Source organism: Heteronotia binoei, chromosome 16 (assembly GCF_032191835.1).
Source record: "Heteronotia binoei isolate CCM8104 ecotype False Entrance Well chromosome 16, APGP_CSIRO_Hbin_v1, whole genome shotgun sequence".
In the NCBI taxonomy this organism is placed as follows: domain Eukaryota; kingdom Metazoa; phylum Chordata; class Lepidosauria; order Squamata; family Gekkonidae; genus Heteronotia; species Heteronotia binoei.
The window spans coordinates 53,404,332-53,426,587 of NC_083238.1; the positions used below are offsets into that span (position 1 = coordinate 53,404,332).

At 44.8% G+C, this 22,256-nt stretch overlaps 1 protein-coding gene across 1 annotated transcript in view; it reads right to left on the reverse strand.

Moving 5' to 3' along the window:
- The window catches only part of COL5A2 (collagen type V alpha 2 chain), a 226,237-nt gene that overhangs the window by 45,412 nt on the left and 158,569 nt on the right, over positions 1 to 22,256 (reverse strand). The window contains exons 18-29 of the mRNA XM_060257242.1: positions 21,287 to 21,340; positions 15,757 to 15,855; positions 14,753 to 14,797; positions 13,868 to 13,966; positions 12,780 to 12,833; positions 8,725 to 8,832; positions 7,840 to 7,893; positions 6,157 to 6,255; positions 3,658 to 3,711; positions 1,794 to 1,892; positions 798 to 851; positions 636 to 689 (exon numbers count right to left, since the gene is read on the reverse strand). Coding sequence (XP_060113225.1) covers positions 636 to 689; positions 798 to 851; positions 1,794 to 1,892; positions 3,658 to 3,711; positions 6,157 to 6,255; positions 7,840 to 7,893; positions 8,725 to 8,832; positions 12,780 to 12,833; positions 13,868 to 13,966; positions 14,753 to 14,797; positions 15,757 to 15,855; positions 21,287 to 21,340 — 873 coding nt within the window. The remainder of the gene's footprint in view (positions 1 to 635; positions 690 to 797; positions 852 to 1,793; positions 1,893 to 3,657; positions 3,712 to 6,156; positions 6,256 to 7,839; positions 7,894 to 8,724; positions 8,833 to 12,779; positions 12,834 to 13,867; positions 13,967 to 14,752; positions 14,798 to 15,756; positions 15,856 to 21,286; positions 21,341 to 22,256) is intronic.

Here is a 22,256-nt window from a genome sequence, read left to right on the forward strand (position 1 = left end):
CACCCGCCTCCCCCCCCCCCCCGATGTAGCCAATCTTCCAAGAACTTACAGTAGGCCCTGTAAGAAGAGCCCTGTAAGCTCCTGGAGGATTGGTTACATCAGGGGTGTGTGGCCTAATATGCAAAGGAGTTCCTGTTACAAAAAAAAAGGCCTGTTCATATCTATCCAATTCCCATGATTATGGTTGCCAGTTCTGGGTTGGGAAAATCTGGTGATTGGGGGGGGGGGGTAGAGCCTCGGTTTTGGAGAGGGGAGGGGAAAGATATAAGCAGGGTGTAATACCATAGAGCAGGGGTGGCCAACGGTAGCTCTCCAGCATGGCCAATGGCTGGGGCTGACGGGAGTTGTAGGCAAAAAAAATCTGGAGAGCTACCGTTGGCCACCCCTGCCATAGAGTTCACCCTCCAAAGCAGCCACTCTCCGGGGAACTGATAGTAGGAGATCTCCAGGCTCTACCTGGAGGCTGGCAATCCTACCCATGATCCTTCTTCCATCTTCTTTCTGTATTCAGAATTCTGGATATAGGCACGAATCCCTCATGTGATTACTGTAGGGGCACTCTTTCAGTGGTTTTCATTTAGCATTGGGATGGGTACTACAGAATTCCAGACAAATACTTTTGTTTGGGAACTTACAGGGGGGCCGACTGGACCTGCTGGGCCAACTTCACCATCTTTACCCGGAGCTCCCTAAAATGAAAGCATAAAAGGAAATTAATTTTGCAAACACGTGCACACGCAAAAAGAACATTCCGTGTTCTTTAATCAAGAAAAAGAATTTTGGGGAAAAAAACTCACTCTCTGCCCTGGAACCCCTGCGTTGCCGGCTTCTCCGGGTTTTCCAGGGTCCCCCTAGGATGGAAAAAGAGTACAACTATTTATCTTGAGTAACCATGGTGATGATAGATAGATAGATAGATAGATAGATAGATAGATAGATAGATAGATAGATAGATAGATAGATAGATAGATAGATAGATAGATAGATAGATAGATAGATAGATAGATAGATAGATAGATAGATAGATAGATAGATAGACAGACAGACGGACGGAGGAATGGACGGATGGATGGAGGAACGGACGGATGGATGGATGGATAGAGGGCTCTTTTTCAAGCATGAGCCCATCTGCATGTTAGTCCACACTCCCTGATGTAGCCAATCATCCTGGAGCTTACAGCAGGCCCTGTACTAAGAGCCCTCTAAGCTCTTGGAGGATTGGCTACATCAGGGGGCGTGGCCTAATATGCAGAGCAGCCCCTGCTAGAAAAAGAGTGACAGACCGACCAACAGACAGACAGACAGACAGACAGAGAGAGAGATGACAGACAGACAGACAGACAGACAGACAGACAGACAGACAGACAGACAGACAGACAGACAGACAGACAGACAGACAGACAGATAGATAGATAGATAGATAGATAGATAGATAGATAGATAGATAGATAGATAGATAGATAGATAGATAGATAGATACCCCGCCCTCCACTCTGAATCTCAGAGTCTCAGAGTGGGCACAATCTGCTTTATCTTCTTCCCCCACAACAGAAACCCTGTGAGGTGCGTGGGGCTGAGAGAGCTCTCCCAGAAGCTGCCCCTTCAAGGACAACTCCTGAGATAGCTATGACTGACCAAGGCCATTCCAGCCGCTGTGAATGGAGAAGTGGTGAATCAAAATCGGTTCTCCCAGATAAGAGTCTGCATACTTAACCACTACACCAAACTGACTCTCTAAAGCAAAGTATAGCTCATTTGAAAAGTAAATAGCAGTTATTAGACACATTACTTACACTACTGCCCTTTGGCCCAGGGAGACCCATACTCCCTGGCTGGCCTCTAATCCCGATGGATCCTGCTGGGCCCGGACGACCATCTTCTCCTGGTGCACCCTATAAAGATATCAAATGCTTAATGTTGAACATTACAAATATGGTGATGAAGGAGAAGAGTTGAGTTTTATATCCCGCTTTTCACTACCTGAAGGAGTCTCAAAGGGGCTTACCATCGCCTTTCCTTCCTCTATCCACAAGAGACATCTCATGAGGCAGGTGGGGCTGAGAGAGTCCTGACAGAATTGCGATTGACCCAAGATCCCCCAGCAGGCCTCATGTGTCTCAAAGCAGCTTTCTCTTCCTCTCCCCTCAACAGACACCTGTGAGGCAGGTGGGGCTGAGAGTCCTGAGAGAACTGGAACTGACGCCAGGTCACCTAGCAGGCCTCAAGTGTAGGCCCTCTGAGGTAGGCGGGGATGAGAGAGCTCTGAGAGAATTGGTACTGATGCCAGGTCACCCAGCAGGCCTCAAGTGTCTCAAAATGGCTGACAATCATCTTCCCTTCCTCTCCTCTCAACAGACGCCTGTGAGGCAGGCGGGGCTGAGAGAGTCCTGAGAGAACTGGAACTGATGCCAGGTCACCCAGCTGGCCTCGTGTGTCTCAAAGTGACTTCCAATCACCTTCCCTTCCTCTCCTCACAATTGGCGCCTTGGGAGGTAGGTGGGGCTGAGAGAGCTCTGACTGGCCCAAGGTCACCCAGCTGGCTGTATGTAGAGGAGAAGTGGGGAATCAAACTTGGTTCTCCAGATTAGAGGGCGCCGCTATTAACCCCTACCCCATGCTGGCTCTCAATGGCCTTCCCCCACCCCACTTCACAATAAATCTTGTATCATCTGCTTCAGGACTAGACCTAACTAGGATGTTTCCGCGACAGGACGAATAACCATTTCAAGGGGAGGTGGGATTTAGTTTGGGCAAATGGTGCAGAAGAGAGTTAAACACACCTTTCCCCCACAAGCACCCAAATCAAATTAGCAATCCCATGAGGCTCTTTTAATGTTAACAATGGGATGGTGATCTGGTCACAAACCTCACGTCACTGCTACCTTATTGATTTAAGTATTTGGGTCCAACGAGACCCAAAGCAGCTTACAACAGGAAAAACCCACACTATATATCCCCATAGAGCAGGGGTGGCCAACGGTAGCTCTCCAGATGGTTTTTTTGCCTACAACTCCCATCATCCCCAGCCAGCATGGCCAATGGCTGGGGCTGATGGGAGTTGTAGGCAAAAAAACATCTGGAGGCTACCATTGGCCACCCCTGCCATAGAGTATAATGGAGAATTGATCTGCAGGTATCTGGGACTCTGGGAGGGGGCTGTTTTTTGAGGTAGAAGCACCAGATTTTCAGCATAGCATTCAGTGTCTCTCTCCAAAACATCCTCCAAGTTTCAAAAGTATTGGACCAGGGGATCCAATTTTATGGGCCCCCAGAGAAGGTGCCCCTATCCTTCATTATTTCTAAGGAGGGAAAGCATTGAAAAGGTGTGCAGTCCCCTTTAAAAGTGATGGCCAGAACTCACTTTGGAGTTCAATGATGCTTGTCACAACCTTGCTCCTGGCTCCACGCCCAATGTCTCCTGTCTTCACCCCCACTGTCTCCTGGCTCCACCCCCGATGTCTCCTGGCTCTCCCCACAAAGCCCCCAGATATTTCTTGAACTGGACTTGGTAACCCTATTCTGCAGCAGAAAAAACTAGATTGGAGTCCAGCAAGTCCTCAGAGACTCCAAATCTTGTGAGCCTCTAAAGGACAGCTGAACTTGAATCTAGCTCATAAATTGAATCCTTAATTGTCCACACAATCTAAACATACTTACCAAAGGACCTGACTTTCCCTCTGGACCTGAAACCCCTGGATTTCCTGTAAGACCCTGTAAGACATTCAAACATTACAAAATAAGAGTAGCTTTAATGCTTAATGGCTGCATACAGCCCCAGGGTTACATATATTCAAAAGATATTGAAGAAGAAAAGATTGGATTTATACCCCGCCATTCACTTGGCTTACAATAGCCTTCCCTTCCCCTCCCCACAGCAGACACCCTGTGAGGTAGGTGGGGCTGAGGGAGCTCTGAGGGAACTGGTTTTGAAAGAACAGCTCTGGGAAAACTGTGACTGACCCAAGGTCACTCCAGCAGCTGCACGTGGAAAAGTGGGGAATCAAACCAGGTTCTCCAGATTAGAGTCCACGCGCTTAACCACTATGCCAGACTGACTTCAGAAGGTATACTCAGCTAGATTTGAGTTCATTACCATACCAAACCTTTAATGGCATAACAGTTGCAGATAAAAATACACAGAATATAAAAATTTAAACATTGGAGATAAAATCAAAATGAAACCGAGCTTACAGATGCATTCATACATGGTCAGATTTAAATTTAAGGATGTCAGCCAAAAGTTTTGCCACAGCCTCGCTAACCTCCCCCTCAGTATCGTTCAATAAATAATAACAGGATTTCAGAATAAACAAATCTGGGGAGAAAGAAAGCTTGCAAAATAAATCTCTACCGAGATTATGATAAAAGGAACAATCGAGCAATATGTGCTGAATTGAGTCGGGAATATTCGCTCCACAGGAACAGAGTCTGTCGCCTAAAGGCACTCAATGATATCTCCCTTGTAAAACTTTGGAGGGAAACGCATTTAGTCTAGCCAACATAAATGCCCTGCGATGACTTGGAATGGTTAAGTCTGATAGATAATGGGGCATTTTGCTGCAGAAAGCATAAAAACCTAAGAAAGCTGGGGAGCAAATATAAGGGTCTGTTGGACGTAGTTTTGTTTCCTCCAACTCCAACAGTCTCAATTTAATACATCTGAAGATATATGACTCGTCAAAAGTAAACAAATCATCAACTTCTATCCTCAACTGGTTGAGTTTGGATATAAGAACTGCTGACCAGGATGAAATATAAGGGCCTCTTTTCATACAATCAAGAAGGCTGTTAGGATCTGTTCTAAAGTGAAGTTTGAGACAGAATTTAAACACTGCAATCCAGGCTTTTGTCTCCCCCAAATATTGACCCACTTCAGAGCAGAGAGCAAAGTAGGACACACATTTTGGCATACCAAGAATTTGTCTAAAGAATGAGGCTTGAATGCCCTCCACTTTCCTGGTAAATGCTGAGATCCATATAGGGATACCATAGAGAATTTGGGCTAGCGTTTTAGCTTTGAACACCTTAATTGCTGCCAGAACTAATTGGTTGCCCCTTGCAAAAAAAAAAAACTGTTTAATTTGAGCAACCAAACATTTAGCCAATTTGACGGTGTTGTTACGATGTGAAACCCAGCTTAACTGGAACAGCTAGACCTGAGTCCACTAGCACCTTAGAGATAAGCAAGATTTTGGGGGGGTTGAGCTTTGAGTCTCAAAGCTCTCTGTGTCATGTATCTGATGAAGAGAGCTTTAACTTTCGAGAGCTCATATCCCAAAAATCTTGTTGGGCTCTTAAGGTGCCAGTGGAAGCACCAACATATTAGTTAATTTTATTGCTTTTAGAATTTTAATAGAGTTTTAATTAAATTGTTGAATTGTATTCTACTGTTAAATATTGTACAGTGTAAATTATTGACTTGTGTTGTTAGCCGCTCTGAGCCTGCCTCGGCGGGGAGGGCGGGATACAAATAAAAATTGATTGATGGATTGATATATATTCAAAAGGTGCATTTTGACATTTCTAAAACACTGCTTTAGTATTTAGCCTATAGCTATTCCTACCTGCTCTCTCATGTTCATCCTAGCTTCAAAACTGCAATACAACTATTGTCTTCTGAATACCTCAATGTACAGAATGCTTGATATCAGGGATGGAATTCTAGCAGGAGCTCCTTTGCATGTAAGGCCAAGCCCCCTGATATAGCCAGTTTTTCTAGAGTTTACAAGGCTCTTTTTTGGTAAGCTCTTGGAGGATTGGCTACATCAGGGGGTGTGGCCCAATATGCAAAGGAGCTCCTGCTAGAATTCCACCCCTGCTTGATATCAACATCTGGGATCCCCCACACACCTTTTGTTCTTCATCTCACAATGCAACCCTATCCAGAGTGATACCCTTAAAGCAGGGGTGGCCAATGGTAGCTCCCCAGATGTTTTTGCCTACAACTCCCATCAGCCCCAGCCATTGGTGATGCTGGCTGGGGCTGATGGGAGTTGTAGGCAAAAACATCTGGAGAGCTACCGTTGGTCACCCCTGCCTTAGAAGATGTAACTTTGTCTACAATTATACTGAAGTGAGTGAAGCTGGCAGTTCATTCACATCTTTGCAACATGCGTTATAGCTGGACAATTTTCTAAAATGACGTCATTTCCTTACCCTGGCGCCCGGGAGCCCAGGTTCACCTGTGCGACCAGGATCCCCCTGGCTTCCTTTCGGGCCGGAAGCTCCTGCAGGACCACGCTCTCCTTGAGCTCCCTGCAAAGAAATCAGTGAAATGTTTATCAGTGGTCTCTCAAGCGAAAACATTCATGCTGTTATCGTTGGACTTCTATCCCTCCCCAAAGCATCTTGCAAAACAATCCATGTCATCTTTCAAATTGATTTTGTTTTGCTATATATCTGCCCCCCGGCCAACAAAAAAAGATATGAAAGAAACAAATCAGAAGGTATCTCTGCGCAACTTGAATCAGTCCTAAAATGCATCACTTCAGACAACTGCAATTTACTGACACGGCCTTGGTTCTACCATGTGACCTACAGTTAGGGACGGGATTTTTGTGGTTTGGTTCATGGTTGAACCACAAACCAAACCACAAACCAATACCTTGATTTGAGAACCCAACTGGTTTGTATCAGTTGGTGACCCCCTCCCCCACTTTCTGCCCCCTGCCATTTTTGCGGGGAGCAGAAAGCAGGGGGTTAAATGGCTCTGAGCCATTTAATCCCCTGCTTTCTGCTCCCCATCACTCAGCTCTTTTTCATGAAACTCCATGACCTGCCTTAAAGTTTGTGGCAGCTCTTCAGATCGCAAACATCACTTCACAAAACACGAAACAGCCATGATTGGTGTCGAACTTTAGCTCATGAGCTGGTTCGTGCCCATCTCTCCCTGCAGTTGCCCAGTGTGGCTGGGGAAATTCTTGGAGATTTCAAGAGGGAGGAGTCTGGGAAGGGGAAACTGGTTGGGGTGGAGCCTGGGAGGCCAGGTTTGGAGAGGGGAGGGACATCAGTGGAGTACAATGTCATGGAGTCCACGCTCCAAAGCAGTCATTTTCTTCAAGGAAACTAATCAGTATTGTCCAGAATTCAGTTGTTATTTCAGGAGATGATGATGACGACGACGATGATTTAAATTTATGAATCGCTTCATCTCAGCCAATGCCAATGTACAACAAAAGGTACACATACAATCAATAAAACCAGTAATTTAAAACAGTTGCAGCCCAATGAACATACTTTATAGTGTGCTGTAATTCTGCTTTCCAGGCATTGGGAGCAGTTCCCCCCTTAAGTAGAAGCGGGGAGGGGGGGTGCCAGCCCGGCAGCCATCGCTGTCCTCAAGCAAAAGCCTGGTAGAACATCTCTGCTTTTCAGGCCCTGCGCAATTGTAAAAGATCCCGCAGGGCCCTGGTGTCTTCAGACAGATTGTTCCACAGGTCATGACCAGGATTGAAAAAGTCCTGGCCCTCATTGAGAACAGCTGGACCTCTTTAGGACCAGGGATCACCAGTAGATTTTGACCAGTAGAGCATAATGGTCTTCCAGGGAGATAGCCAGATTCCACCTGGAGGTTGGTAACCATCTGCAGCACAGCAAATCTCTGTACGTTTCTATCGTGTTCTGCCAGTGGTGAAATTCCTAGGAGCTCATCTAAAATAATGGTTGGCTGCAATTGGACAAATGGGTACATATTTAAGTGTTTCATCCTCTCAATGGAGCATTCTTCTCGAACTGATTTCCAGATATTAAGTACTTCGGGTCCATTTATGTCAATTTCCCCTTTTCTTTTCTTAAAAAAAAAATGTATTTGCGCATCTTTTGCTCTTCATGTCACCTTACCTTGGGTCCTGGCAAGCCATCAGAACCTGGAAAACCACGATTCCCGGGAGGACCCTGTGGAATCAAAGCATGAATGTTTAATCTGCACAAAATTGCATGAAAATTTAAAACATGTGTCATACGTAATTGGGCAACTGCAGAGGTCTATGGTGAGAGCCGTCAATGACCAGTTTCCGTTAATATTTATATGCATGGCACTATGTCTCGAGCACCTGATAACTCTTCATTTTCCCAGTTCTAGTACACGGAAGTTGGAGGCTCCTTTAATAGAGTTGTATTGTTGGTGGCAATGCAAACAAGTGAATTTATTTTGAAAATTAGTATGTGCTCCCATTTCGAGAGCCCCAATAGTAGCCTGGCTGACGCGTTCTGCACCAGCTGCAGCTTCCGGGTCCGGCACAAAGGTAGCCCCAAGTAGAGGGCATTACAGTAGTCCAATCTTGAGGTGACCATTGCATGGATCACTGTTGCGAGGTCGCGACATTCCAGGAAGGGGGCCAACTGCCTTGCCCGCTTCAGGTGGAAGAATGCTGACTTGGCAGTGGCTGCTATCTGGGCCTCCATTGATAATGAAGGCTCCAGTAAAACGCCCAAACTCTTTACCTGGCCCTCTAATTGCCCTCTAATTTTATACCAAGGACAGCCCAGAGCCATTCCTAACATTAGCAGACATGAGTTAACCCACCAAAGACTCCGAATTTTGAGATCATTAAGAGGGGGTTATTAAAGCAATTAATAAATAATTAAATTTTTATCATCAGTAACAACCATGCTGGAATGTGCATGTATGTTGGAACGACCCCTTTGGGTTTCTGCTTCAGGCAACCAGACATCTCGAAACATTCCAGTGAAAATCCCATTTTGGCTTTTCCTATGACCCCTTACCCTTTCTCCCACAACTCCTGGAGGACCAACCGCTCCTGGATCTCCACGAGGACCTCGTTTCCCTTCTTCACCTACAGGTCCAATTGGACCCTGAGGGCCATGTGGACCCTAGAGAAAAATATAACATACATATCACATCAATACCAATGCCCATGATTCAGTTACACTACAGTCCATGAGATGGAAACCAGAAGCAGCAGCAACTGTTTAGAACGCAGCTTGCACCTTTTTCTGGGTTCACCCCTTCATAATGTTTCATGAAGCAGCAATGTCTGAGTGGACAGTATTCCGCAACCATACTTTTGTTTGTTTCTTGTTTGTTTGCTGGCACGGAGTCTGTCCATCTGGAGCACTGGCCAATGAGCTATCCTGTAATTATTCACTTGTGTGATGTGTGCATATATTTTCCTCCTGACAAATCAGATGTTCCTGTATATACAAACTAAACTAATAGTTCAATTGTGTTTTTGAAACTCGGTGCCTTGTATATCAAGTTAACAGAAGACATCTGTAAAGAACGAGGAGTTGTCTCTTCAGTTTTTCCACGCAATCAGTTCCCTACAGAACAACTCCAACTGGTTAAAATGGTTCCTCAGTGGAACAGGCTTCCTCAGGAGGTGGTGGGCTCTTCTTCCTTGGAGGTTTTTAAACAGAGGCTAGATGGCCATCTGACAGCAATGAGGATCCTGTGAATTTAGGGGTTGGTATTTATGAATTTCCTGCATTGTGCAAGGGGTTGGACAAATAACCCTGGAGGTCCCTTCCAACTCTATGATTCTATGATTTATAGGTTGCTAGTTAGGCACTGATGAATAGAACCAAGATGCAACTGAGAGTCAGCATGGATATGATGTTGGACTTGGATTGGAAAGCTTATCCGTGATCTTGGGCATGACCCCTTTTGATAAGGAAAATGTTTGGCCACAAGTCAGGTTGGGAGAATCTTTTGAGTCTCTTTTTGAAACTTACTTCCCCAGTAGGGCCAAATTCAAACTGTGACCATTGTTTCAGGAGTGGAGGGGGCTCCTGCCTTCCCCCCATGTTGTTTTCCTGAGCCCAAGAGTCCCCAAAAGATGTTATTCACCCATTTGTGCTTCAAATATGGGAGCTAAATGTGCCCCCCCTCAAGGCCCTGCAGAGCTTGGGGAAGTTAGCTCCCCAGAGCAGCTGTGTAGCAGAAGGGAAGGCAGGGTCAATTGTAACATGTCATTTGGCCCTTGATCTAACCTGTTTTACACAGAAGACAAGATCTCTGGACACCTTAGAAAGTGAATAGGGTGCAAATGTGATAGGCAGTTACTTGGCATTAGAAGGATAAAGGATTATTTCCAAAGCAGAATGAGTAGAGTCATAACAGAGGAATTCCCTTACTTCTCCCTCCCACTTCAGCATTCTGTGCCCCCACAAAAAATAATTATGCTTCTGTGGTCAGAGGGAACAGTGCAGGAAGTAACCTGGGGGCCTACAGTTGGGTGGGGGGATAGCAAAAATCCCCCCTCCTTCCTCCACAGAAATGCTGTTTCATCAACAGAGCCACTGTTATGCCAATGGAACACTCAGGGCTTCTTTTTGTAACAGGAATTCCTTTGCATATTAGACCACACTCCTTGATGTAGCCAATCCTCCAAGAGCTTACAGGGATCTTAGTACAGGGCCTACTGTAAGCTCCAGGAGGATTGGCTACCTCAGGGGTGTGTGGCCCAGGGGTGGAATTCTAGTAGGAGCTCCTTTGCATATTAGGCCACACACACCCCTGTTGTAGCCAATCCTCCAAGAGCTTACAGGGATCTTCGTATAGGCCCTACTGTAAGCTCCAGGAGGATTGGCTACCTCAGGGGTGTGTGGCCCAGAGATGGAATTCTAGTAGGAGCTCCTCTGCTTATTAGGCCACACACCCCTGATGTAGCCAATCCTCCAAGAGATTGCAGGGCTCTTCGTACAGGGCCTACTGTAAGCTCCAGGAGGATTCGCTACCTCAGGGGTGTGTGGCCCAGGGGTGGAATTCTAGCAGGAGCTCCTTTGAATATTAGGCCACACACACCCCTGATGTAGCCAATCCTCCAAGAGCTTACAGGGCTCTTCGTACAGAACCTACTGTAAGCTCCAGGAGGACTGGCTATATCAGGGATGTGTGGCCTAATATGCAAAGGAGCTACAAGAAAAGTCCTCGGAATGACTATTAATTATCTAAAGCCATTTGTGAGTCCTCAAGAGCTGTTGTCACCTCTAGGGTGGAGAATAATCATTCAAAGCACTGGAACAAAACAATCACCAAATCCCAGATCTCTCAGTTTGCACTGCTCATGACCATTCACTAACCAGCAAAACGAACTTTCAGCGCGAATCGGCGTAACTAGACTCTTGGGCACTGCTGTACAGTACCCAATCACTGCCAGTGAAGTCAATAATCTGGGCTTTGAAAAACCACTGAAAACTGAAGCAAGGATTGCTAAACTGCCCTCAGGGCAAAGCCCTCTGAAGGTGCCCACCTACAAAAAGGTAAGAATATCTACTTGCTCCTCTAGCATCCATGGCTGTGGCTCTCACCTTGCAGGATAGCCTGCCTGGTGAGATTGGGATGGCTCCCAGACTTCTATAGTTTTGCACAATGAGTAATATGATATTGTTTGGGAGGCCCAGGGGTGGAATTCTAGCAGGAGCTCCTTTGCGTATTAGGCCACACACCCTCTGATGTAGCCAATCCTCCAAGAGTGTACAGGGCTCTTAGTGCAGGGCCTACTGTAAGCTCCAGGAGGATTGGCTACATCAGGGGAGGTGTGGCCTAATATGCAAAGGAGCTCCTGTTAGAATTCCACCCCTGGGTAGGCCATTTTTACAAATGGAATAGGAATATAGAAAAAACAACTGTGTATGAGGGCACTTTTTAAAATAAGAACAAGGTTGTCATTCTTAATTGCTTTGTACACATGGGGGACAGTTTTCTTCACCTGCTTCTTCCTTCCACTGCACGGTTTACTAGATACTGTACTGTTTTTTTTTGGGGGGGGGGGTGTTAAATTTTATTTTCCTCTTCTCTAATGATGTTTTCCAGTTTTATCCCATTGTTCATTGTATGTATTATACCGATCTTTATAGTTTTTATCATTCACCTTGAGTCTCAATGAGAAAGGTAGGTGATAAATGAAGTAACTAAGTAACGCAACTAATGGAAGAACATGATTAGATTTGTTGATGGTAGACACTGTCATATATATATATATATATATATATATATATATATATATATATATATATATATATATATATATATATATAAGTGATACAGATGGATTAATTAAAGATCTCCAAAAGGTAAGATTAATGAAGCTTCAGTTGAATTCTACAGATGGTGATTTAAAAGATGACCTCCACAAGACCCTCGGTTCTACTAGGAAGCACGAGAATGCAGTCATTGTCTGGAATACTTTTTGTTTCATTTGTCCCCAAAACATCAGTTCTTTTTTTCTATGTTCAGGGCCTTCCATAACCCTTAAAGGGAAGTGCAATGCAAGAGGGACAAGGCAATAAACCTAAAAATTGTAATAATGCAGGGGTGGCCAACGGTAGCTCTCCAGATGTTTTTTTGCCTACAACTCCCATCAGCCCTAGCCATTGGCCATGCTGGCTGGGGCTGATGGGAGTTGTAGGCAAAAAACATCTGGAGAGCTACCATTGGCCACCTCTGTAATAATGAACATAATGTTTTTGCTTAGTGACTTTGAGAACTTTCCTATTTTTTTAACATTATGGGGGAAGCATAAGACAGCACCCCACTGCCTTTCAATTTTGGCCGGGCATTACATTAGCACAAGGTCCCCTAACCTTTCTGAGTCTAGAAACCATCTTTTTCCATTAGTGCAGACACCTTCAAGATGTTAAACAGCGACTTTAACATTAATGGATAAAACCTGCAAATTGCATTGGTTATATTTGTTTTACTGAGGAAATTAAAAAGTCAAAGGAAGCACAAAAGTTGAAACGAGCACATGTTAAAGGAAACATAGCTTTGTAACAAAAGAAAAGAAGTATTAGCGGTCGTATACTTTAACACTTACAGGTTCTCCCTTGGGACCCGCTTCTCCTTTGAAACCAGGAACTCCAGGGTCTCCCTGAGAGTAAATATTATCCATTAGAACAACTATCCACACTGTCCTCCCTTGTTCTCCTTTCCTCAACTGTCCTCCATTGTTGTCCTCTCCTCCATTTTTTTCCATTGTCCTACTCTCCTCTGCTGGCCTCCACCCAGTTTCTCTCAATGCAACAATTTCTGGGACTTATATCCAATATCTGCAGAGCATAAACTAATCCTGCCATTCAGGAGCAATGGAAAATATTATAGCCAAGGCACCATTGTCTCAGTATATTTATGGTGTGCATAAGAACGTAAGAGAAACCATGTTGGATCAGGCCAATGGCCCACCCAGTCCAACGCTCTTTGTCACACAGTGGCAAAAAAAACCCAGGCGCCATCAAGAGGTCCATCAGTGGGGCCAAGACACTAGAAGAAGAAGACTGCAGATTTATACCCCGCCCTTCTCTCTGAATCAGAGACTCAGAGCGGCTTACAATCTCCTATATCTTCACCCCCCACAACAGACATCCTGTGAGGTGGGTGGGGCTGAGAGAGCTCTCACAGCAGCTGCCCTTTCAAGGACAACTCCTATGAGAGCTATGCTATCCCAAGGCCAGTCCAGCAGCTGCAAGTGGAGGAGTGGGGAATCAAACTCGGTTCTCCCAGATAAGAGTTTGCACACTTAACCGCTACACCAAACTGGCTCTTACTAGAAGTCCTCCCACTGTTGTCCCCCTCCCCAAGCACCAAGAATACAGAGCATCACTGCCCCAGACAGAGAGTTCCAACAATACATTGTGGCTAATTAGGACTCTTGTGTATTTAGTAAATGTGTCTCCATTATTCCTTGAAGTCCCATAGAACAAGAACAGGGAGAGACCATGAGTCAGTGGGAGAGTACCCGGTTGGCATGTAGAAGCACCCAGGTTCAATCCCTGGCCTCTTCAAGTTAAAGACCAGACAGGAGGTGATGGGCCTGCAACCCAGGAGAATTTCATAATTCTCTGGACTTAATCAGTCTTTAATTGTTTGCTGCTCATCTCTCCCCCTCCAGTATGATAGACACTTTACCATTTGTCCTCGAATGCCAGGAGGGCCTGTGCTGCCTTGAGGTCCAGTGGAGCCAAGTGGACCTGGTGATCCAGGTGGTCCTGAAGTACCTGGAGATCCCTACAAAACAAATATAAGGTTGACCAGATTTACAGAGTGGAAGACAGAACAGTAAAAGGATTATCTCTGTATGTCTGACACGGCCATGACCTAAATGCAGAATTACTGGTTCTGGGTTGGGAAATACCTGGAGATTTTAAAGGTGAGGTTTGGGGTGGGGAGGGACTTCAGTGGGGTACAGTGTCATTTTATTTATTTATTTATTTTATTCATAGAGTCCATCTTTCAAAGGTGAACTGATGTCTGTCTCCTGGAGGTTCGCAACCCTCAGGGGCGGAATTCTAGAAGAAGCTCTTTTGCATATTAGGCCATACACCCCAGATGCAGCCAATCCTCCAAGAGCTTACAAGACTCTTTTTTGTAAACTCTCGGAGTATTGGCTACATCAGGGGTGTGTGGCCTAATATGCAAAGGAGCTCCTGCTAGAATGCCACCCCTGGCAACCCTACTTGGATACCCCAGATTAGCTTGGTCTCATCCAGTCTCAGAAGCTAAACAAAGTCGGCCCTGGTTAGTACTTGGATGGAAGATCACCAAAGAAATGTAAGACTGCTAAGCAGAAGCAGGCAATGGTAAACCACCACTCTTGCCTTGAAAATCCTATGGAGTTGTCGTAAATCAGCTGTGATTTGATGGCACTTTCTACCGCCAGTATGATTAGTGGTCCTCCCGGGATATGATCTGAAAGCACTCAGTGGAGAAATTGTACTGTAGCTAGGGAGGTTTGGGTCTGATCAGTTCCATAGAAGATGGGACATCAATGTAATAAATCAAGAAAATACTTACCGATGGTCCTTTTGTGCCTGTGGAACCATCTGTACCAAGAGTACCCTAGAAACAGCATAATGTTTATCATTACAGGCAAGTTTCAGTTCAGAATTAAAAACACACAAAAAGAGAAATGTTTCAACCTTTTCTGTGCCCTTTCTTTCAACAAAAAGTTAGAGGTCTGGAGTTTTCTGTTCAGTGTAAGCAAAAATCTAACCCCGGCAGTTTGGAAATACCAGCAATGGATGCACAGATAACTCCAGACTTCTAACTTTAAATAAAATCAAAGCCAACGAGAAGGACTAGCAGTTCTACACAGAAGTTATTTGTATAGCCTAAATAACTATTGGTTACTGTGTATGCCAGTGGGGGGGAGGGAATGGCTGGAAACAGGAGGGGGCATCAGCTGCACTGCTGCTGTGCTGATGTCACTTCCTGTGTACCTGGAAGTGATGTTAACATGTTGCCAGGGGACCCCCAGTTTAAACATAGATTTAACCAAAATGCCAGAGCTGTCCCTGGCAATTCACTGACATCACTTCCTGGTAAACAGGATGTGATGTCAACACATCACCAACAACCTCATTACATCCCTTGCTCATTGTGGGACTTACCAGTAAGTCCCCCCCACTTTAGCCAGGCAACCCAGAGAGAGAGAGAGAGATGAAATGATGTGCATTAGTCATTACTCTAAAACATAAAAATATAGATTCCTCAATATTGCTAAGTAATTTTAAGAAGATATTTGTACGTAAATATGTTAAAGGACCAAGTTAACCTATGAAAGATTTAAAATGCTATTGTCTAGAAGCAAAGTAAAAAAGAAACAAGGTGTATATCTGACTGCATTTGGTTTAGCTGAAGTTCTTACTATATTGGAAATGCTGTGTCTGGGCTAAACCACTTCAAAGTGCAGGGGGTGTATGGAATATTCCACCCACAAAGAAAGCCAGATGACTAGAAGAAGGGTTCTAGATGCCTCAGAGAGAACTCAGAAATAAAGGAAGGACTGATTAACTTACAGGAAGGCCAGATGCCCCAGCTGGACCTGGTAGACCTGTTTCTCCTCTTTGTCCCTGAGGGCCTTCTGGACCACGTGCCCCTGTTGGGCCAGCTTCACCCTGAATTTTCAGGTCAGAAAGAAAAACGATAGTTAGACTTTTTTGTACCACAGAGGCCTCAAATTTTGGAAGAGAGCCTAGTCAATAAGTATGACAACTCAAGATTCTCATTAAACACATCTTTTTGAAAGATTCTACAGTTGGCAACTTTGGAAATCAACCACATAACCCCTGCAAGATCACTTCTAATTTAAACTGATATCCAATCACGGAGCTGTAAACAGACAACCATAGATTTCTTCATTTTCTGTTGTCCTCTCTTCCATTAGAAGATAAAACTGTGTAATACAGTGCTACATCTGCAATTGAAATGAGGATTGCCAACCTCTGGATGCAGCCTAGAGTTTTCCCAGAATTACATCTGATCTCCAGGTAGGGTTGCCAAGTCCAATTCAAGAACTATCTGGGGACTTTGGGGGTGGAGCCAGGAGACACTGGGGGTGGGGCAGGAGCAAGGGTGTGACAAGCATAATTGAACTCCAAAGGGAGTTCTGGCCATCGCATTTAAAGGGACCGCACAGCTTTTAAAATGCCTTCCTTCCATAGGAAATAATGAAGGATAGGGGCACCTTCTTTTGAGGCTTATAGAATTGAACCCCCTGGTCCAATCTTTTTGAAACTTGGGGAGTATTTTGGGCAGAGGCACTGGATGCTATACTGAAACTCTGGTGCCTCTACCTAAAAAAACAAAAAAAAACCCAGAGCCCCAGATACCTGTGAATCAATTCTCCATTATTTCCTATGGGAATAAGTCTCCACAGGGAATAAGAGAGTTCCCAGAAGACAGTTCCGTCCCCTCCCCCCGCTTTCTGATGATCCTGAAGCGGGGGGAGGGCCTCTAAACTGGGGGATCACTTGCCCCCACCTGGGGATTGGCAACCCTATCTCCAGGCCGCAAAATGGCAGCCACAGAGGAAAGACTATGTCATTACATACCCGCTAAGCTCCCTCCTCTTCTCAAACTCCGCCCTCCCCTCAGTCTGCCCCAAATCTTCAAGAATCTCTTGAGCCAGTGTTGACAATCCTATTCAACACTCCTTTAGGCAAGGCAGTCCTGCTGGTGAAGGGGATGGGCAGGCCTCAGATTCAGTGGGAGCTCACAGGAGCACAGCTCCTGAACCTTTCTGAGAGTTCCACCTCCTCCTTCTGAGAGTTCCACTTCCTTGTCCATTGAACAGTATATGCAGCTGCATAGCAATCCCTGGATGAGCTCCACCACCTATTTTTCTACAAAACGACCCCTGGGGATGGGTATTGCTGATTTCTAAAAAGTTCCTCAGCCCTTACAACTGGCTCTTGGAGAGGACTTCCTACACAACAGTGGGTGAGACAGCAAAGGCCTGGTCCATGAGTGAAGCATAATTTGTGGTTCTCTAGACCCCAAACAACATTATTCCCTCTCCTTTAGAAAAAAAAGATGTAAAGTTTTTTACAAAATGTGAGGTAAACACTCACAAAATAAAGATGTTTTAAGAGCCATATTATATTTGACATTGGCAGTTCTAGGGCTGTGGTCAAAAAAAGATTATTTTTTTCAACAAGAGGAAAACAGGGGCCCAATTCAAATCAAAACCACATTGTGGCGAGAAGGCTCTGGAACTGTCCAGAACACAAAGAGAGGTACTCTATATGTTGCCTATATGACTCCTGGGTGTAGGGAAACAGCACCGAAGAAACAAGTTAAGCTCCCTCTTCCCCCTCAGCTGTGGTCTGTACTTGGATAAATTACACAACTGTAATTTTTTAAAAAAATGGAAGCTCTTGATGCAGAACCACTACCTTCGTTTGTAGTTTGACTCTATACAGGATCCACGCAATAGAGCTGTCATCTCACATTTATTCATTTGCTTGTTTACCTATTGAATTCATTTGTACCCCATGATTCTCACCTAAGGGGACCCAAAGCAGCTTGTATTGTTCTCCTCTCCTCCATTTTATCTCCACAACAATCTTGTGAAGTAGTTTAGGCTAAGTAAGTGTGAATTGCTCAAGGTCACCCAGCAGGCTTTCATGGCCCAAGTGGGGATTCAAACTCAGGTCTCTGATACTAGTCTGAGACCGATTCCTCACTAGCGGTCGCTCTGCCCCTGGGCTTCTGTTTTCCTCGGATCAAGTGATCGATTCCCCACCAGTTGCTGCATTTTGATCCACAGCTCCTCCAATTTTCCTCACAGCTTCTTGTTCTAGTGGGGAATCGAGAGGAGGGCAATGGAGAACAGTAAAGGAGAGGAGGACAATGAAGAACAGTGGAGAAGAGAAGAATAATGGAGAACAGTAGAGGAGAGAAGGACAATGAAGAGCTGTAGAGGAAAGAAGAATAATGGAGAACAGTAAAGGAGAGGAGGAAAATGAAGAACAGTGGAGGAGAGAAGAAGAATGGATAACAGTAGAGGAGAGAAGGACAATGAAGAACAGTAGAGGAAAGAAGAATAATGGCGAACAGTAGAGGAGAGAAGGACAATGAAGAACTGTAGAGGAAAGAAGAATAATGGAGAACAGTAAAGGAGAGGAGGACAATGAAGAACAGTGGAGAAGAGAAAAATAATGGAGAACAGTAGAGGAGAGAAGGACAATGAAGAGCTGTAGAGGAAAGAAGAATAATGGAGAACAGTAAAGGAGAGGAGGAAAATGAAGAACAGTGGAGGAGAGAAGAAGAATGGAGAACAGTAGAGAAGGACAATGAAGAACAGTAGAGGAAAGAAGAATAATGGCAAACAGTAGAGGAGAGAAGGACAATGAAGAACTGTAGAGGAAAGAAGAATAATGGAGAACAGTAAAGGAGAGGAGGACAATGAAGAACAGTGGAGGAGAGAAGAATAATGGAGAACAGTAGAGAAGGACAATGAAGAACAGTAGAGGAAAGAAGAAGAATGGAGAACAGTAAAGGAGAGGAGGACAATGAAGAACAGTGGAGGAGAGAAGAATAATGGAGAACAGTAGAGAAGGACAATGAAGAACAATAGAGGAAAGAATAATAATGGAGAACAGTAGAGGAGAGAAGGACAATCAATCTGAGGAAAGCAGAAGCCCGGGGGCAGAATGACTGCTAATGAAGAATCGGTCTGACATTCTTATCCACTACTTCACACTGGCTCTCATTATTTGTAAACAGGGGTGGAATTCTAGCAGGAGCTCCTTTGCATATTAGGCCACACCCCACTGATGTAGCCAATCCTCCAAGAGCTTGCAAGGCTCTTTTTTGTAAGCTCGTGGAGGATTGGCTACACCAGGAGGGTGTGGCCTAATATGTAAAAGAAGTCCTGCTAGAATTTCACCCCGGTTTATAAATAATATTTCAGGTATCTTAAGTACATGTAAGTTATATATATATTATCTAGATGAACATCATGGTCAGTGAATGTGGCCTTTACTCACTCCATTATTTGCTCCATATTTTAAATAAATAAAAATTCCAAAAATGTCTGTTTTCTCCACATAGTTCAAGGGTTTGTTTAGCCCCCGGCCTTGTTTTATTTCCCATGCATTAAAAAGATTATTTTTAATCCTCTAAATTACTTCATTGTCTAATGTCAGTTTATTGTTTGACTAAGTATTGCCAACTGTAAATACAACACAAAACATCTGCTGGACTGATGAGTCCTTCTGCTCTTCCTCTCTAAGGTCATGGAGACCAGATGTTTGCGCTGATGGGGCTTTCGGAGAATCATGGCAAAGAAACGCTCACCAGTTCAAATTCTACTGTCACAGAGAGCTGATTCAGCCAACTCATGCCTCAGTCATCATGCTAAAGACCACTGAATGCACACGGTGAATGAAAAATAGGACAAAATGTGCCAGTGTGGTTTAACAGTAGCCTAAGAAGTCCTTCGAATTGCTGCACTATTATGGAAATTAGAATTGCTGTGCTGCTATGGAAGTTTGACCCAATGATCTTGGGCCTGTTACATTCTAAGCCTCATCTACCTCACCTGTTATTAGTTGCTGTTGTGAGGACGAGTGGAAAAAGGAGAACTGTGGAGGGAAGGAAAACAGTGGAGGACCATGGAGGAGATGAGGACAATGGGGAACAGTGAAGGAGGGGAGAATAATGGAGAATATGGGAGAAAAGGGAAACAATGGAGGTTAGTGGAGGAGAGGAGGGCAATGGAGAACAGTAGAGGAGAGGAGGACAATGAAGGACAGTGGAGGAGAGAAGAATAATGGAGAACAGTAGAGGAGAGAAGGAGAATGAAGAACAGTAGAGGAGAGGAGAATAATGGAGAACAGAAGAGGAGAGAAGGACAATGAAGAACAGTAGAAGAGAGAAGAATAATGGAGAACAGAAGAGGAGAGAAGGACAATAAAAGGCAGTGGAGGAGAGGAAAACAATGGAGGTTAATGGAGGAGAGGAGGACAACAGAGGACAATGAAGGAGAGAAAAACAATAAAGAACAGTAGAGGATTGCAGAGCAATGAAGGACAATGGGGGAGTGTAGGATAATGGAGAGCAGGAGGACAATGGACAGTGCAAAAGAGGAAAACATTGGAAGTCAGTGGAGTAGAGGAAAACAATGGCAGTAATCAGTTTCCCTGGGGAAAATGTCTGCTTTGGAGGATGGACTCTATGGTCTTTAAAACAGCTGTTTAAAATGCCTTTTAAAAGATAAATTAATGGAAGATAAAACTATCAACGGCTACTAGCCGTGGTGACTACAAAGAACCTCCATGTCCAGCGACAGTCAACCTCTGAGTACCAAAACCAGGAGGCAATACTTGGGAAATGCCTTGGGATCTGTGCTGTATTGTTTGACCTCCAGAGTAACAGTATGGTCTCTGTGTGAGACAGAATGCTGGGCTAGATACACCACAGTATAAGAGAAGCCATGTTGGATCAGGCCAGTGCCCCAACACTGTCCAACACTCTGTGCCACACAGTGGCAAAAAAAAACCATGTGCCATCAAGCAGTCCATCAGTGGAACCAGGACACTAGAAGCCCTCCCACTGTTCCCCCCCACAAGCACCATGAATACAGACCATCACTGCCCCAGACAGAGAGTTCCATCAACATGCTGTGGCTAATAGCCACTGATGGACCTCTGCTCCATATATTTATCCAATCCCCTCTTGAAGCCGTCTATGCTTACAGTCGTCACCACCTCCTGTGGCAGTGAATTCCATGTGTTAATCACCCTTTGGGTGAAGAAGTACTTTCTTTTATCCATTCTAACCCAACTGCTCAGTAATTTCATGGAGTGGCCAGGAGTTCTTGTATTGTGAGAAAGGGAGAAAAGGTCTTCTTTCTCTACCTTCTCTATCCCATGCATAATCTTGTAAACCTCGATTATGTCACCCCTCAGTCAACGTTTCAGCAGGGCTCTTTTTATGTTCTTACATGTTTCTTTCCTTGAAAATCCCTGATGTCACATTCCATCGCTACCACCACACGAAAGAATGTAATAAACAACCCAAATAGAATCAAACCTAACTTACCTTCATGCCAGGAATCCCTGGAAAGCCTGGGGAACCAGCTATACCAAGTGGACCCTAGAAGAACGAGATGTTGGTGAGCAACTATTTCGACCCTCCTTATAAAAAAACATGACGTTGGATGAGACACAGATTTCTAGTTTAGAAGGCAGATGAATGGCATACCATACATAAAAGGAAATAATATGGCAATCTATGCACACCTTTGCTTTCTTCTGAAATGAGCATGATCAGAAGATGGTTCGGGTAACTTTAATTTGTGTGATGGAATATGCCAGGGGTGGCAAACGGTAGCTCTCCAGATGTTTTTTGCCTACAACTCCCATCAGTCCCAGCCAGCATGGCCAATGGCTGGGGCTGATGGGAGTTGTAGGCAAAAAAACGTCTGGAGAGCTACTGTTGGCCACCCCTGAAATATGCAGATTTGCATGCAGCCTTTCCAGGGGTGGAATTCTAGCAGGAGCTCCTTTGCATATTAGGCCACACCCACTTGATGTAGCCACTCCTCCAAGAGCTTACAAAAAAGAGCCATCTAAGCTCTTGGAGGATTGGCTATATCAGGGGTGTGTGGCCCAATATGCAAAGGAGCTCTTGCAAGAATTCCACCCCTGAGCCTTCCAATGCAAAGACTGTTTGCATAAGGAAGTCATCATGAAGGACTCCCTCATACTTCAGTCTATAGCTAAATCTTTGAAAGTACTGAATGAATCCTTTCCTTCTTGCAGACCAAACAATAACTTTAAGCTAGGCCAGAAGTCACCAACAGGGTGCCCACAAGTGCCATGGAGCTTCCCAACCCCCTTCCTGATGCCTTCTGGGCATTTTTAGAAAGTGGGTGGTGCAGGGCTTTTTTTGTGGCAGGAATTCCTTTGCATGTTAGGCCACGCACCCCTGATGCAGCCAATCCTCCAAGAGCTAACAGGGCTCTTCGTACAGGGCCTACGGTAAGCTCCAGGAGGATTAGCTACATCAG